General features: G+C 36.0%; 1 protein-coding gene across 5 annotated transcripts in view; it reads right to left on the bottom strand.

The window, feature by feature from the left end:
- Nucleotides 1-15218, bottom strand: part of DPP10 (dipeptidyl peptidase like 10) — a 1368028-nt gene that overhangs the window by 490563 nt on the left and 862247 nt on the right. For all 5 annotated transcript variants that reach the window (XM_070423111.1, XM_070423110.1, XM_070423113.1 and 2 more), the window contains exon 2: nt 2339-2453. In XM_070423111.1, coding sequence (XP_070279212.1) covers nt 2339-2453 — 115 coding nt within the window. The remainder of the gene's footprint in view (nt 1-2338; nt 2454-15218) is intronic.

Here is a 15218-nt window from a genome sequence, read left to right as displayed (position 1 = left end):
AAGACTGACTCCAACTTCTACCTGTCATAATTTAACATGGAAATCACAGGTCTATTCACCGAGAGATTTTATACTTTCATTTGAAAATCTCCCTCATGTAACACAGTGTTTGGTATAGTGTCAAGTGATCAGTAATTACTAAATAATAGTAATCATAAGAGGAATAACAGCAGCAGTGCTAGAAACTATGCTAAACCATGAAGTATATGATCACATTTACTCCTCATAATAATACTGTAAAGTTGACATTACATGTAATACCCACAATACAGATGAATGAAATAAGGGACAAGGCCAAATAACTAGCCAAGTTCCCAAAAATACCAGTAAATCATAGAGCCAGAACTCAAACTAAGGTGTGTGTCTTTCCAAAGCCCTTGCTTTAATAAATGAATAAGTATATGACAAAATGAGTGTAACTATACTGTGCTTTTATATTGAGACAACCTGAAAAGGGTTGAATAGAAGAAGTTTAATTCAGTGAATGGCAAATTCTACAAGGTCTTTTTTATACACTCAAGGATCCCAAAGTGTCAGTATGGCCTCAGTGAGTAACAAAAAAATTGGAGAAAGAGAGTCACCCACCTGGAAAGATACTAGAATCAGGATGGAAGGAAACACACAGGCACCATGGCACAAATTTCCTCCTGGTTAACAATCACCAATAGGAGGCCGTTTATCTGACTCTTTCATTTTTTTAATAATTGTGCTAAAATTTTTATGTTTAAGTGGAACACTTTTCTGAATGAAAACTCATCTTCCATTAACAAAAATTCTTGGCATTCTGAAGCATCTTGGAGCCATTGCTCAATTACACTGAACTGCAGATGTACCAACGAGGCAATTAAGACAGAGTTCCTAAAGAGAACCCTGGATAAGCCAGCTCTTACCAAGAAATGTTTCCTTTCTCTTTTAAAATTATTTGTCTTTCCTTTTCTTCTTCCTGATTCTCGTAATTTCTCAATCTCTTCATATGTTAATTAAGAACTGCAAACTATATTTTTGAGGAGTTATACATTTCAAGTCTATATTTTTATAAATACGGTATATTGCATAAAGTACCACATTAAAACAATTGATATTGCTATTTGTATAATTAGCCATCATAATTGTTGACTAAATGACTCTGAAAGAAATCTATTTTTGATCACATTTTTTACATAAGGCAACATGTTTAATGAACTCTCAAGCAACAAAGCTGGGGGTAGGAACTACATAATAACAAAACAGAACAGCAACATAACATTCAACTACATGCTACAACTTAATAATACCAGTTAACTTTTGAACTAGCTCAATTCTACACCAGAAATGACCATCTTTGTAATTCCAAGTTGTATATGGTGTCCAGGCTTTGAGGAACCACTGGGTAGGTTGTAGAAGCATTCCAAATTTATTTGTTTCTGGAAGACAGTTTGGGAGTTTTAAAAATTGAGCAGCCTTGCCTGGCTGGCGTGTCTTAGTGGTTGAGCATCAACCTATGAACCGGGAGGTCACGTTTTGATTCCTGGTCAGGGCACATGCCAAGATTGTGGGCTCGATCCCCAGTGTGGGGCGTGCAGAAGGCAGCCGATCAATGATTCTCTCTCATCATTGATGTTTCTATCTCTTTCTCCCTCTCGCTTCCCCTATGAAATCAATAATAAAAATATATTTTTTAAAAAGTGAGCAGCCTTTCTCTGCTATCCATATTAGTACCCACTAAAGAGTAGTAAAATTTCTGTGTACTGAAACAATCCCCAAAGAAGAATTAAACCTACTGAAAATTTACACATGTATGTTAAACATTGCAAAGGAAAGGACACAGTCCAAAGATCATTGCAAGGGCAATCTGGAGTGGTTCTTTAGACAGAGAGAAACTTAGACTGTGAAAAGTATACGGGAAGTGAGAAGAAGAGCATTTAGAGACTTAGCTCATTGTCTTTTGATCTAATCCTCTTTGTCCCTCAAAGCCTCCCTTACCATTGTCACTACAGTTGGGCTATTAACCACATATGGAAACTTTCAGACTCCACTCTTTCATCTCCAATCCACAATAAAACCCAGTGTCCCCTGAATTTATTAAACTAGCAAACATAAGTATCTAAGTAGCAATAGAGCCCAAAGATCTTGGCATTCTCCATGTATATATTTCACATTTCAGCTTCCCCAAAATATCTTGCATGATATTTAAACAAAATCACTGTGCCATTTGCAAAATGTCTGGCTGCACATTTCTTTTTATTCCACATAACACTAATATACCCTGAGATACCACATACGGCTACCCTCTTAAGGCATTTGTATGTGAAATCATCATCCACAATACCGTCATAAGAGAGGAATAAAGACAGATTACCTGGGGTTAAGAGGATGACTGACATAGTGATGAGTGAGCATACAACTAAAATCACCAGCAGGGCAATAGCAATCCCCTTCCAGTTTCTCTGTGGAGGGCTGTTACTTCCCAGCTCCTACCAAGATAAAAAAAAGTTTCATAATTATACATGCTCCAAGAGAAATGCATTCATAAAAATATGATTTGGTGCATGGCACAATCACAGCTTGAATGCTGATTAGAATCCTTTTCCTCTTTGGTACCTCATCTATTTATTCTAAGGTGCATTTATTATAAATGGCTATCTTTACGGGAGGCAATCTTCTTTCTCTAGGAGATAAACCAGGAGAGCTTTATGCCTATTGTTCAAAATGTAGGTGATTTTAAATGCACTGACTATAAACACTAGGATAATAGCCAAAATACTCTGCAAAATAATTATGGAAATAAAGTGTTCCCATTTACGTGGGGGTTTTTTTCTTGCAAAAAGGAACTTACAATAAAGATTTAAATACAATCATTCTCAAAGGACTATAGACTACGATTTTAACTAGATGAGAGGTACCAGATGAGAGATGGGGAAATCATTCAAAATGCTGCTCACTGCAGAGCCGTGCACAGTTGTCAACACAACAGGTCTTTTTAAACAGTTCCCCCACCACTCATAAAAGCAACAGGGTGCAGGAACTAAATTAAATGAGTGCTTCTCTATCAATGGTTAACGGCATCCTCTCACTGGGCAGCATGCATGATATTGTCAAGGAGGTGATATTGATGGGGAAGGATGAACTTGAGCATCTCTCACAATGCACACAGTAAAGCTCTTTATTTCAGATGATCTGTGTTCTATTCTCTTGACTAGAAATGTGCAAGCACCATTCACCAAAGTGCAGAACCGACCACACTGGTTTGAAATGAGGGCCAGATTTTCTTTGCAATATAGTTTATGAAACACCGAGCCTCCTGGTTCTTCCTGCCCCAGCTCTCAACCCCATTATCGCCTTCCCCTAGAGAATCTTCTTTATTCAGAAATATTTAAGTGATTTGGGGGCAAATAAACAAAATATGAAGTTCACTATGTGATCATAAATCACCCAAGAAGCTATAGAGGAGCACTGATTTAAACAAAGATAAATGGTATAGAAAACATTTAATAAACTATAAATGGGTTCCCGTGACTCACAGATTAAAAAGCACTGAAGCCAATTTTCATATAGTGAAGTTGGCATTCAATTTTTTCACAAATACTTTGGACTTGAACTAGTCTCTAAATAAACTTAAGAAGCCCTGGCCTATGTGGCTCAGTTGGTTGGAGCATCATCCCGTGCACCAAAGGGTTGCAAGTTTGATCCCTGGTCAGGGCACAGAGCTCGGTTGCAAGTTCAATACCTGGTCAGGGCATATAACCAGGTTGTGGGTTCAGTTCCCGGTCCGGATGTATATGGGAGGCAACCAGTAGATGTTTCTCTCTCACATCAATGTTTCTTTCTTTCTCTCTGTCCTTCTCCCTTTCTCTCTCTCTCTCTCTCTCTCAAAATAAAAAATAAATAAATAAATAAACTCAAGAAGAAACCAGGTATTTTGTTCTTGTTTGTGTTACACCATCTAAGATCAACCACTTTAAGTTTGTCTTTGAGGCCATGAACCAAATGCAATAGATGGCAATTCCACCTTTTTTAAGTGACTGGATCCACATCTCTTTTTCATACTTATAAATGCTTGTTATTCAACATCTCTTGCATTTTGGTTAACATTTCCATTCACATTTCCCACGTAAATCAAGACAGTAGGTCCTCAAATCATCAGTGTTTGAGTAACAAATCAAGACAAGTAATAGTTGTATTAAGACCATCAACCATTTTCTGGATGCAATGTTACTGCAGGTTTCCAGGTGAGTTTGTTGTTGTTTGTTTTTGTTAGAATCTGCATGGTGAGATGATCAGTTATTCTCTATGTAAAGACACCACTTCAAGACTACTCAGAAGTCAGCAGCAGGTGAAGAGATCACCGCTGTAAATCAAAGCCTGGGATGGTCAGAAGCTCTCATCTCAGGAACTGAGAGAGAATGAAAGAAGGGCAGCAAACATAGAAAGTGGGTGTCTGGGCCACAAATCAGAAACACATTTGTATTTGTTGACTCAAAGAGAGGTGAGTCCAGTACCACTGCTTCATAGTGTAAGAAAAAGAAAAAGAGAATCATATTAAGAAAGTGGAACTGACTTCTCAGTCCAGTAAAATAATCAAGAGTAAATATGAATTTAAGTAAATGAATTCTGATCTTGATTCACTTTTACTTGAATTTAAAGTAAAATATTGGAGAAATGACTTCAGATTATTTTGTAATTACCATGTGCTGTGTACATGACATTGTCTAAGACAATAATAATAGCTTAGGAATCTTATTGTGTGTTTGGTATTATACTGAGTACTTTATATTCATAATCTCACATAATCCTCATAAAGATAATGTGAAATTACTATTATTTTGACAGATTTACGGATGAAAAAAAATGGGATTTAGAGAGGTATTTATTCAAAAATAAATCCACTTTGTATTAATAAGTGACAGATCTGAGGGCCCAGTCCATAAAGTCTGGGCCCTAAGTCTGACATCAGAGGACATTCATAACCACTATCAAATGCTGCTCTAAAAGTAAATATTTCTAGGATAAATTCATTAGTCAATAAAAAAAATCAACAAATCAAGGAATGATTTGTACACCAACCTAATAATGGTTGTTCTTTAATACTTCTTCTTTAAGAAAATCCACAGTTATATAAAAAGCTTTCCTGAATTCTGGAATGCTTTCAAATCAATTTAAGTTTCCCCAGTCATACCAAATTGATAAAATATACCACTTTCAAATGATAGAACATGCTTGAATGATAAATAATTTTTTCTTCTGAAAAGACACACATAAGAATATGCGGCTCCTCTGGAATGACCCATCAATGCCCAAGGCTTGTGCAAGTCTGCAGTTCATTAAGCTTGGGAACTGCAGACTTGGTGAACGGGCTGGAACTCTGTCTCTTCCATTCCACCATGTGTCCTGTTGCCTATTCTCCTCCCTCCAACCCCTTTCACTTGCACCCACTTACAGACACGCAACCATTCAACACCTCTGCTCAACTGTCCCTTCTTTCAGGAGTTTCCCCTAATTATGAAAGCCATATGTAATTTTCCTTACTCTGAAAATCTTTTAAAATACATTGTATCCATAGGTTGTATTTACTACTTAATAGCAATGACATTGCAAATATGCTTTGTAAATTTTTCAAGCCTCAGATTTTTTAAAAACTGTGAACTGTAATAATAATGGTTATTATTTTAGAATCTTGCAAGGATTGATACAAATGATTTAAAAACTCTTATTGCTTCAATGTGCAGTAAGGACGCTCACACTAAGTGAACTGCTTGGGATGGTCATCCTCCACACACTGGGCAGACCACACTCACTCAGGTCTCATCTCAAATGCTCCCTCCTCGGGAAGCCTTGCCCAACCAACTTCTCTAAAAGCACATTCCATTTCCACCTATTCCCCTCACTTAGCATAAGTTTTCTTCATAAAGCTATCATTTGGGGGCATATCATATGTCATATTATATTTACTCATGTATATGACAATATGTGTTAAGCTATTTGTTCCTTTTATCTGCCACAATTTTCCAGAAGGGAAGCTTTATAATGTCAGATACCTTGCTCATCTTGCTCTCTGCTATATTTTTTCCACTTTGAAGTGTTTGGCACATACAGGGTAGACACTAGCTAACACAAAATGAATGAATGAATGAATGAGTGCATGAGTGAATGAGTGCATGAATGGCAGCAGCTATGATGATGATAATTGTGATAATAATGGTGGTGGTAGTGATAGTAATGATTAGAACCATGTTTAAAGAGCCATCATATCTCTGTTGAAGGTATTATCTTCTTAAAGTAAGAATCACATCTTAGACAGCTGTCCATTACTTGACGTGCTTAACAATCTCTGGTTCTCTTAAAAGGTGCTTAGAAAATCATCTACAATTCACTAAGTGGCATACATAGAGTCCTGAAAGGGTATAGAGATACACTGCCACTAGCTAAGTACAGGTTAGTAGTAAAGTTTTAAAATGTAGCTACTTGCTAAAAATTAATTCACCAGCGATTATTTTAGCCTCATTAATCTGATGCTTGGATTCCAAAACCCAGTTGCGGTCCTTAAGTCACCTTCTCTTCAACTGTCTCCTGCACACTACTGTTCATTGCTGTGGGAAAGGGTCCTAATTAGCTTGGCTTTGCAATGACTTCCTACAGCACACACCTGGAGGCAACCAATGCACATGCCAGGGCCACCGAACGGGGAAGGCGCTATGGGCAGCCTGAGAAACACGGAAGGCACTTGCAACATGGTCATCTGGATGTGCAGCGGTTCTCAACCTGTGGGTCGTGACCTCTGAAAATACATCCTGCATATCAGATATTTACATTACTATTCATAACAGTAGCAAATTACAGTTATGAAGTAGCAACAAAAATAATTTTATGGTTGGGGGTCACCACAACATGAGGAACTGTATTAAAGGGTCGCGGCATTAGGAAGGTTGAGAACCACCGCTAGAGGCAGAAAGAATGGAGCCCCTGAGATAGTATGTTCCTGGGAGGTTTGGAGGGACAAGGACAAATATTTCATATTCCATATATAGAGGTGATTTGAAAGTCAGACCCTTGGTGGATGGATGCATCTGTGTGAACATTCACTGCAATTGTCTAGAGACATGTTGGTGCTGCAGACAAAACTAAACTCCATCAGTAACCTAGTTATTTATGTTGTAGTTACTGCCAGTCCAAAAACTCATCATCCTTCAGAGACCAGTTCAGTTTATAAGACAAAATGTTCAGGACACAGTGTACCTAAATCCAAGTGCATTTTTAATTTGTTCACATGCAAAAGACAAAATGTTGAACATCATAAGCAGAAAACAGATGAGATTTATATATATTTTAATTTGTCAAAATAAGAAGAAAAAAGCTTAGCCACCAGTTTCAATCTTCTTAAAAAGCAGCTTATCAAATGTTTGTAGTATTCCATTTACTTCCCCAAAGAGAACTCCCATATTCACCACCATATGCATCATGAGAAGAATATGAGTGCTGCATATTAAAATAGTCTTAAAAGTGATAACATTTAGAGAAAGATAAAAGGGACAACATTGTTATGCTGAAATTATGTCTGTAGATTGGATGTGGGTGTTTTAGAAAAAAATAGGTTTTCTTCAACTGCATATTTACTTTTTAAGAACAACAGTTAAAGTTCTTTAAAATATCTATTTTGCTCCTTGAAAAGGAAAATTAGATTTTCAGGTTAGAGTAGTAACATTTAATATGTCAGTTCTTAATTTGATTCTCAACACCATCTCATCCATCATTCAAAAACTCATCTATTCACTTTCCCTATAATCCCTCCTTGTTTTTATCTATTGCTTCAAAACCCTTCTGTTGTGTTTGAGTTTTCACAAAAACAGACTGTTAATGTTTTCTGAAATAAATTTAATTAGTTCTTCAAATTTAAAAAAAGGGTACAACACATCCCACAGTTCATTTTCTGTTAATCAGCTCAAAAGGTTGCATTTCCTTACACTTAAATGATTTTACTTTACTCATGGTATTCATATTCACAACACTGAATAGTTTCAACTGTGACTAGGTCAGAAATGGTCCAAAGACATTTATGCTGCATAGCTGGAAAATATCTTAAAAGAAGTTAAAATACTTTTGTATGGTCTCTATTTTTCATATAAGAAAAATAAAGACTTCTGAAGACACCTAGCAAAAATTCCAAATACATGAAAACTTCTCTTACATCATTCCTAAGAAATGGTTAGCCAGTTCTGGCTTGAAAAACCTGGAGATATGGGGATTCAACACTTGGCCAATTCTCTTTAAATAATCCTACTTAACAATATGTTAACTATTGATAATTATCAACATAATAAAAGTTTAAAAAGGAGAGAGAGAATAGGAAATCACAACATTTTTATCTGAAAATGAGGAGGAAATTTTTAATTTGCTTGTATTGTTACAAAAATTACTTTGAACATCAAATCACCATTGTCTAAAAAAATGAGGTGTTGGATATAGTGAGATTACTATATAACTGTACAAAATTTAGAATAAAAAAGCATCTTCTTTATTTTTTTAAATAAGTGGACAGTAGGTATAAAAATACCCACTAAGGTATTTGGAAAGTACAACAAAGCACATGTTTCTTTTTTCCTAGCAAAATGATAATTGACAAAATTTATAACCTGAAATAGACCAATAAACATAAAAGAAATTGAGATAATTTTAAAGGAGCTCCCCAAAAGGAAAAAGCCACATATTTTGCCTCCACAAAACAATTAATTTCTGTACCATTAAAAACATTTTATAGTTATACTGAAAGCACTATACCTAAAATTTATTAAGTTCACATTGTCTTGATAGTGTATCTGAAAATGAGAGCACATAAAAAATACTTGTAATACCTACTACTTCTTAATATTGCTCCTTGTACTCATGGATGTTCACAGTTTCCTCATTAACCATGGTCCCCTAATTTGAAGACTCTATGCTAAGCAAAGCATGTATTTTTTGGTAAATAATTGCAAGTTAAACATTTTTCAAAATTATTTCTGTTACAGTTTTGTGCTGTTAATGTACATGAGGTGGTGCTGAATCAGTGCTACTCATAGTATGAGCTACAGACAACAACATAACTTGGAAGTGTATTTAAAAATGCAAAGAAAGAGTATCGCTATTTACATTACTTTTTAATATCAGTTTGGTTTTATTTGTTTACCATTAATTTACATAAGAACTAACATTTATCTCAATTGTAATTTGACATTTATCAAATTATATTTTGATTGTATGGGACACATTCTAGAATCTGGATGGATCACCATTAAATTAGAAATAAAACAATGATGACAGCTATTATCAATATATTATGCAGTAATAGTTTTACATTTCTAGTATGATGATTTGGAGGTCTAGCTGAACATCTGCGACTCTGAATCTGTTTAGAGTTTGAAACCATAACTAACACTATAAAAAAGCAATTAAAAAACAAACAAACAAATATGATATCAGCAAGATGGCAAACTAGGAAGTTGTAGGCCCTCACTTCCCCCAGGGACACATCAAGTAAATAACGATAGACCAACTAAAATAGCTGTATGAGAGATCTTCAAAGCAGTTACTGTAGCAACCAAGCCAATGTCCACTCAAGAGAAAGCCACACTCATCAGGTTGGGAAATCTCATAGTACTTTTCAAGGCCCCACTCTCTTCCTGGCACTGTGCAGGATCAGTAGAAAGTGGCCCAATCCCCTGTTCCTTCTCTCAGATGAAGGAATATGAGTGGAATTTCTTTGCGTGTTCTGGCCAATCTGTGAGCTCCCTAGGGGTTTCTGTGCTGCCTGCCTTGGAGATCAGACAGAAATGTCAGCATAGTTCACACCTAGGGTTGGAAGCCATGGGAGGCAGTGGCAGTTTCCACAGATCATGGAACTGTAGACACACAGAATCTGAGGGCAAAGGATTATAGGCAGGGGAATATAGTAGAACACCTAAGGCCTTAAGAAAAAGCAGGGGTGAAACATTTAGGAAATTAAGATATTTACAAACAGCTATGTATGTATACAGGGGAACTTGGGGGTGCAATACACACACAGGCTCAGGGAAGACAAATGCTGCAAAAAGACCTGATCCCCATGGTAACCACAAAAATGTCTATAAAATACATAAAAAAGGAAATGAGAAAAGAATCAAAACAGTGGATTGAGTGTCGGCCTGCAGACCAAGGAGTCCCGGGTTCGATTCCAATCAAGGGCATGTACCTAGGTTGCAGGCTCCTCAGCAGCCCAGGCCCTAGTCAGGGCTCATGCAGGAGGCAACCAGTCAATGTGTTTCTCTCACATTGATATTTCTCTCTGTCTTTTCCCCCTTTCTTCCACTCTCTCTAAAAATCAATGAAAAAATATCAAGTAAGGATTAAAAAAAAACATGTCATACACACAAAAAAATCAGCTAAATACAAAGGAAGGTAGTAAGAGAGGAAATGAGGAATCAAAAAGCTGTAAGACATATAGAAAACAAACAAAATGTCAGTATGCAGTCCTTCTCTATGACTAATTATGTTTAAAGTTAATGGAATAAACTCCCCAAACAAAAAACATAGATTCCAAAAATGTATTCAAAACAAAACAAAACAGAATTCAACTATCTGCTGTCCACAAAAGATTCCCTTTATATCTAAGGACACACATTAGCTAAAAGTGAAAGAATGGAAAATATATCACATGCAGATAATAACTAAAAGATAGCGGGGGGGAGGGGGCTATAATATTATCAGACAAGTTAAATCTGAGGCAACAACTATTGCAAGAGACAAAGAAGGATATTATATAATGAAAAAGTAGTAGGTAAAAGGTTCTCCCCCCAAAGATATACACATGGTCCATAAGCACATGAAAAGCTGCTCAACATAACTAATCATTGGCAAAATAGAAATCAAAACCATAAGATACTACTTCATATATGTTAGGACAGCTATTACCTAGAAAACAGAAAATAACAAATGTTAGCAAGGATAGAGAAAAATTGGCCACCTCTACCTTGCTGGTGAGAATGCAAATGGTGTAGCAGCTGTTGTGGAAAAACAGTATGGCAGTTTCTCAAAATTTAAAAATAAAATTACCATATGACTCAGCAATTCTAACTCTGGGCATATTGCCCAAAGAATTAAAAGCAGGGATTTGAACAGATATTTGTACCCCCATGTTCTGAGCACCATTGTTCACAATAACTAAAAGACGAAGCAGCCCAATTGTCTAGAGATGGGTGAATGGAAAAACAAAAAACAGTATATACCTACAATGCAATATTGTTAATAACTAGAGGCCCGGTGCACGGGTGGGGTCTGGGCTGAGCCGGCTGAGAGGAGTGGCCGCGAGCAGTTGGTGGGCCAGCCCCGCTCCCTGGTAGAACTCCCGGTTGAGGGGACAATTTGCATATTAGCCTTTTATTATATAGGATTAAAGAGGAAGAATATTCTGGCATGTTATAACATCCACGAATCTTGAAGACATTACTAATTGAAATTAATCCATCACAAAATGACAAATATTCTATGATTCCACTTGTACAGGTTACTTAGAAGAACCAAATTCATAGAGATAGAAGTATCTATCTCTATATGATTGCCAGGCACAAAGAATAGGAAGAAATGGGGAGTAATTGCTTAATTGGTATAGAGTTTCAGTTTGAGATGAAAAATGTTCTGGAGATGGATGGTGGCGATGGTTGTACAATAATATGAGTATGCTTAATGTCAATGAACTATATACTTAAAAATTGTGAAACTTGTAAATTTTATGTTATGCATATTTTGCCGCAATTTTAAAACCATATATAATACCCACATTCACAGCAGTACCAGTTTAGAAAGTTTTTGTGTACAAAGAAAGAACCACAAAACTTTATATAGGAAATCACTGAATTTCTGTCAGGAGGATTCAATGTCATAAACGTGGCTATCTTCCAAAATTAATCTGAAAATGTAAAATACCAACGAAAATCCTAACACAACTCTTTTTTTAACTGATAAAATATATTTGTCATTCATCCTTTAAAATAATTATATGGAAGTATAAACATTTTGAAAATAAAAATAAGATGGGTGTCAGATATTGAAATGTAATATAAATATGTGCTAATAAAATATATGATATTTATAAAAAATTAGAAAGAAAACTATATTTCAAAGAAGTTAAGTTCCATGCACACAAACAGACAAATAATTTATATTTTGATCTCCATTATATCATTATTTTTTCTTTCTGTAAGGAAAGACTATTGGGGTTTCACACAGCACTCCAATTAGACATCTTTATGACTTTTGTGGTGTCATTATTTTTTCCATTACCTTACTTGACGTCTTAGAAGCATTTTAAACCACTAACCATCCAAACCTCCCAGAAAAGTATTTTTTTGGATCCTGCAACACCATACTCTCCTGATTTTTGTCCTCTATTGCTAGCAACTTTTCCATTTTCTTTACTAGTTTCTTCTTAGGCTTACCTCTAAACTATGGAGTTCCCCTAAACCTGAGATTTTTTTCTCTATATGAACACTATTTCTAGTGATATCATCCAACACCACTTTTTATCATCCAAATTTTAAAGGAATTTTATATATTATATATTAATGCTAAAAAGAATGCATATACAAGCTATTTTGAAAAGAAAAAATAATCTCTAATGAGACAGCTAACGGTGTCACCATGTCCTTCAAACAGTCTATCTTCTCCCTCCCTATGTATGTCTTCCACATGTTTCACATCAGTAGCTACTTACAGTATCTATTGCTTCTTAAAATTTACCATTAGACTCATGACATTCACAATTTCCCACATTTTTTTTCTGTTTCTCCCATGAGAAGATTCCATGTTAAGTAGGGTACATATTTTAATCAAATATTTTATATTTTTCAAAGTTGAGTTTCTTATTAGGTTCCTTCTGTCAACGTATTTAGATAGTTCTTTAGCTCACTGCAGTGCATGAAACAGCAGAGTGTAAAACTGACCTTTAGATGCTGATAAACATCATCATCTGAAAGTTTCTTTGAAATAAAAATTATTTAGCTCCAACCCAGACCTTATGAATCTCCATGGCCAGGGCAAGCCCGGCAGCATCTTTTAACAAGCTCTCCAGGTAATTCGGCAAAAAAAGTCTGACAGACATTCGCCTGAATCAGTGATACTCAAAGAATGGTAATGTCACCTCTGAGATCATAGGAATGCCAATAAATCAGCCTCACACTGAACTACTGCATTTCTGGGGAAAGGCTGAGCAGTCTTTGTGTTAACAGGCTTCCAGATGATTCCTGTGCACATTGAAGTTTGAGAACCTCAACCACAGATATTAAGTCCTCGAATGACACAGTTCTGGAATTGTAAAAATGACCCACCTCAGCCTCCAGGAACTTGGTAGACATATGGCTTATTGGCTTTGGAGTCAGTACATCTGGATTTTAATTTTTAATTATCGACTTACTAGCTCTGTAACATACAAAATTGGCCTAATGTTTTATGATTATAAACCCAACTACTAATATCTGAGACATATGGTCACTTTTATTTCCTTCACCTGTTTGTTATTTACCAAATCATGTGTAGTCTTAATATCATTCCACCTAATCAGACACTATTGCATGCTCATCTTTGTATCCTCAACACCTAGTACAACACATAGTAAGTGTTCACAAAATATCTGAACCGAAGCAGTGTGCTCAGCATATGCTCTATGACATAAGAATAGGGTCTTTAATCTTGACTGATTCATCTCAGCCAGGTGGGAACTAGGAGATGAACTGGCTACCTGCCTCTGAAATCTAAAAAGAAATGACATCCCAGGAAGGTAATTGTCAATTCATTTCAGGATCTGTATGTTTGTTGTTTAAAGTGAAATAAGTCATATGGAAAAGGACAAGAACCATATCATTTCACTCATTTGTGGGATATAAAACCAAAACAGCAAATGTACAAATGAAACAAACAAACTCATAGACATAGACAAACAGTATGGTGGAATGCAGACTGGTGCAGCCACTGTGGAAAACAGTATGGAGTTTCCTCAAAAAGTAAAAAATGGAACTCCCATTTGACCCACTTCTAGGACTATATCCCAAGAAACTAGAAACACCAATCAGAAAGGATATGTGCACCCCTATGTTCATAGCAGCACAATTTATAATAGCTAAGATTTAGAAACAGCCTAAGTGCCCATCAGCAGATGAGAGGATTAAAAAACTGTGGTACATCTACACAATGGAATACTATGCTGCTGTAAAAAAGAAGAAACTGTTGCCATTTGCAACAGCATATATGGAACTGGAGAGCATTATGCTAAGCGAAATAAGCCAGTCAGAGAAAGATAAATATCACAAGATCTCACTCATATGTGGGGTATAATGATCAACATAATTTGATGAACAAAAATAGAGCCAGAGACAAATGGCAGGGAGGGCGGTTAGAGAGCAACCAAAGGACTTGTATGCATGCATATTAGCATAACCAATGGGCACAGACACTGGGCAGTGGGGGCTTACCCAGGGTGGGAATGGCTGGGTGGGGGGGTGTCAATCAGGGGAAAAAGAGACATATGTAAAACTTTAGACAATAAAAAAAAAGTATCTCAGCGGGTACAAATTGGATCAATAACCATAAATTCCTGGTGTTGATGTGCCAACATGAGTTGCTAACAAGCCAAACTATAATCTTCAAGCTTGATTTCAGATGAGAAAACAGCAAACATAGTCTGCTAAGTCATCCCAAAGCTCTAATATTTTATTTTGCACACTCACCTCCTGCTTCTGAGGAAGGCAAGGAATCTAGTTATTTCTCATTGTTTCTGCAATGCCCAACACAGGTTTGGGTAGACAACGCATCCACCAATATTTAAATATATAAATATAACAAACAAAGCTATTAATTTGGTTTTTATAATATTTAATCTTTATCTTTACCTTGCAGATACTCAAGATTTCAGTTCTTAATTTTCAATGCTCTTGTACCAATAGATATAAAGCTAACTTTATATCAAGGTGTGACATAAAACTAAGTTGAACACAGACTGTCTTTGTTTAACGTGGAACATATATTCATTATAGAGAAATAGAAAATAGAAGCTTACCAGCCTGGTCTGCCCACATTAATAATTAGTTGTGTGATTTAAGGTAAGGCTTTCATTTTCTTAAGCATCAAACATGAAAAGTTTGCACAAATAATGCCATCCGTTAAGCATTGTCTGATGCAGCAGTAATGTCACAAAACCCATCCCTAGTTTTCTACCTGCTCGATAAAGCACAGCCTTGTTT

The sequence above is a fragment of the Myotis yumanensis genome, unplaced genomic scaffold, assembly GCF_028538775.1.
Source record: "Myotis yumanensis isolate MYYU_CA2020_CCGP unplaced genomic scaffold, mMyoYum1.0.hap1 SCAF_8, whole genome shotgun sequence".
In the NCBI taxonomy this organism is placed as follows: Eukaryota; Metazoa; Chordata; class Mammalia; order Chiroptera; family Vespertilionidae; genus Myotis; species Myotis yumanensis.
This window is presented reverse-complemented; position numbering and strand designations above follow the sequence as displayed.